Source organism: Alligator sinensis, unplaced genomic scaffold (assembly GCF_000455745.1).
Source record: "Alligator sinensis unplaced genomic scaffold, ASM45574v1 scaffold526_1, whole genome shotgun sequence".
NCBI lineage: Eukaryota > Metazoa > Chordata > Crocodylia > Alligatoridae > Alligator > Alligator sinensis.
Window position 1 is genome coordinate 91,997 of NW_005843110.1, and position 2,488 is coordinate 94,484.

Here is a 2,488-nt window from a genome sequence, read left to right on the forward strand (position 1 = left end):
CCTGGGGTAACACACTGTCTGTGGCACAGAGAAGAATGATATCTGTTTTTTCCAATATGGGAAGCCCTACCACAAACCCACCCTTCCACTGTCTTGCATTCTTTGAACCCTTAACTTCCAAAGACGCATACTTCAGCTTAATGTGCTAGATGAAGTCTTCTGACAAAGACATCACATACTGCTTAAAAGAGTGGGTGGGGGGAACACAATGAATTCTGAAGCAAGGACTGAAAAGACTGTTGTTCAATGTGTTCAGTTGCAACATTTCTCCTTTATATCCCAGCACATGAAATACAAAGTGGCCATGATCCTGCAGAACAAGACCAATGTGGCAGAGTTTATCCTGCTGGGCTTCAATATTGCTGGAAAAGCACAAGTCCTGCTGCTCTTCATGGTGCTCTTGGGGACTTTTGTTCTGACAGTACTAGGTAACTTGGTCATTATTGTCATCACCCTTGTGGACCAGCGCCTCCAAACCCCCATGTATTTCTTCCTCAGGAACTTCTCCTTCTTGGAAATCAGCTTCACCTCTGTAGTCATCCCCAAAACACTTGCCAACCTCCTTGCAGAGAAAAAGACCATCTCTTTGGTGGGCTGTTTCATCCAATCCTTATTCTACTTCATCTTGGGCTCAACCGAGTTCTTCCTCTTGTCTGTGATGTCTGTAGATCGCTATATGGCTATTTGTAACCCCTTGCGCTATGCCACCATCATGAACAGTCGGGTGTGCTCCATGTTGGTCCTGTTATCTTGGATTGGAGGCATTTTGTTCATTCTTGGCCCAACAGTTGTACTGTTCCGCTTGCCGTTCTGCGGTCCAAATGTCATTAACCACTTCTTTTGTGATAATTCACCCTTGATTAAACTGTCCTGTGCAGACACACACTTTCTGGAGTTCCTAGATTTCATTGTAGCTACAATCAACTTGATTGGGACCTTAGCAATAACCGCCATCTCATACATCAGTATTGTCTCCACTGTATTACGCATCCCATCGGCCAAGGAGAGGAGGAAGGCTTTCTCTACCTGCTCCTCCCATATCATTGTGGTTTCCATATTTTATGGCAGCTGTATCTTCATGTATCTGAGACCCACACAAAGCAAAGAGATGGACCTCAATAAAACTGTGGCCATCCTCAACACTGTGGTGACACCTTTGCTCAATCCCTTCATATACACTCTGAGGAATAAGCAAGTGAAGGAATCCCTGAGAGCTATATTGAGAAGGGTTCTGGATAAAAATAGGGATTGATATCAAGCAAAGAGAAATGTCTAGGAGTTTCCAGTGGCCTTATGGACATGCTAGCTTCAGGCAGCAGACACAGGATACCTTACCACTCCCTGTATCTTTCTCTTTCTATCAACTATGTACACCTTGATTAATTGACATCCTGATTCTATGCCAGAAAATGTTATGACCCTCCTCAATAATTCATGCTGTATAGCTTGTGCCTGCATGGCCTCTTTATATTGGGACAGGTTTTAACTAAAGCTTGAAAGAGTAAGAATCATATCACCAGAAAATTAGGGTTGGAAGGAACCTCTGGAGGTCATCTAGTCCAACCTGCTGCTCAAAGTAGGACCATCCGCAACTAGATCATCCTGGTTCCGTCTAGCTGGGTCTTAACCTCCAAGGATGGAGATTCAACAACCTCTCTGGGTAACCTGTTCCAGTGTTTTGCTACCCTCCTAGTGAGAAAATTCTTCCCAATATCTAAACTAAACTTCCCTTGCTGCAACTTGAGATGGTTGCTTCTTGTTCTGTCATCTGCCACCACTGGGAGCAGTCTAGCTCCATCCTCTTTTAAACCCCTCTTCAGATAGTTGAAGACTGCTATTAAGTCCCCTCTTGGTCTTCTCTTCTGCAGACTAAATAAGCCCAGTTTCCTCAGCCTCTCCTCATAAGTCATGTGCCCCAGCCTCTGAACCACTTTTGTTGCCCTCCACTGGAATCTCTCCAATTTGTCCACATCCTTTCTGTAGTGGGGGGCCCAAAAATGAATACAGTACTCCAGCTGTGGCCTCAAAAGTGCTGAATACAGCTCCCCTGCAGCACACTGAGCCTGGAACCTAGTACTTGCCAAAGGGATTTAGTGCCCCCACTATATTTCTCTGAAAAAAAATATTCCCTGGGCATTGCTATACATGCATATTAATGTGACACAATATGCTCTGAAGCTTATCATGCCACAGTTTATTGCTACTGGACACCACATTTACACATGTGCTTGAGACTGCATCATGTTGAGGTGGGTCAGAGCAGCCCTGGCTGGTAGAGGGCCCAGGGAGCCAGCTTGCCTGCCCGGGGCTCCTCCAGCCTGGCTCAGTGTGCTACAGAGGGACTGGCTGGGGCACAAGGGTGCTATAGTGTAGGGCCCAGCACCTTCATGTAAGTAGCCCCTAGCACCTTCATGCCCCAACCAGCTGAGTCAGCAGCTACATGAGCATTGCTACAGAGTAAACAACTCCTCAGCAGGATATAGTACTT

General features: G+C 45.8%; 1 protein-coding gene across 1 annotated transcript; it reads left to right on the top strand.

Moving 5' to 3' along the window:
* Positions 1–286: 286 nt before the first annotated feature.
* On the top strand, positions 287–1,252 carry LOC102374694 (olfactory receptor 49-like). The gene has a single exon (XM_006037418.3). The coding sequence runs from the start codon at positions 287–289 to the stop codon at positions 1,250–1,252; it is 966 nt and encodes a 321-aa protein (XP_006037480.3).
* The last annotated feature ends 1,236 nt before the right edge of the window (positions 1,253–2,488 follow it).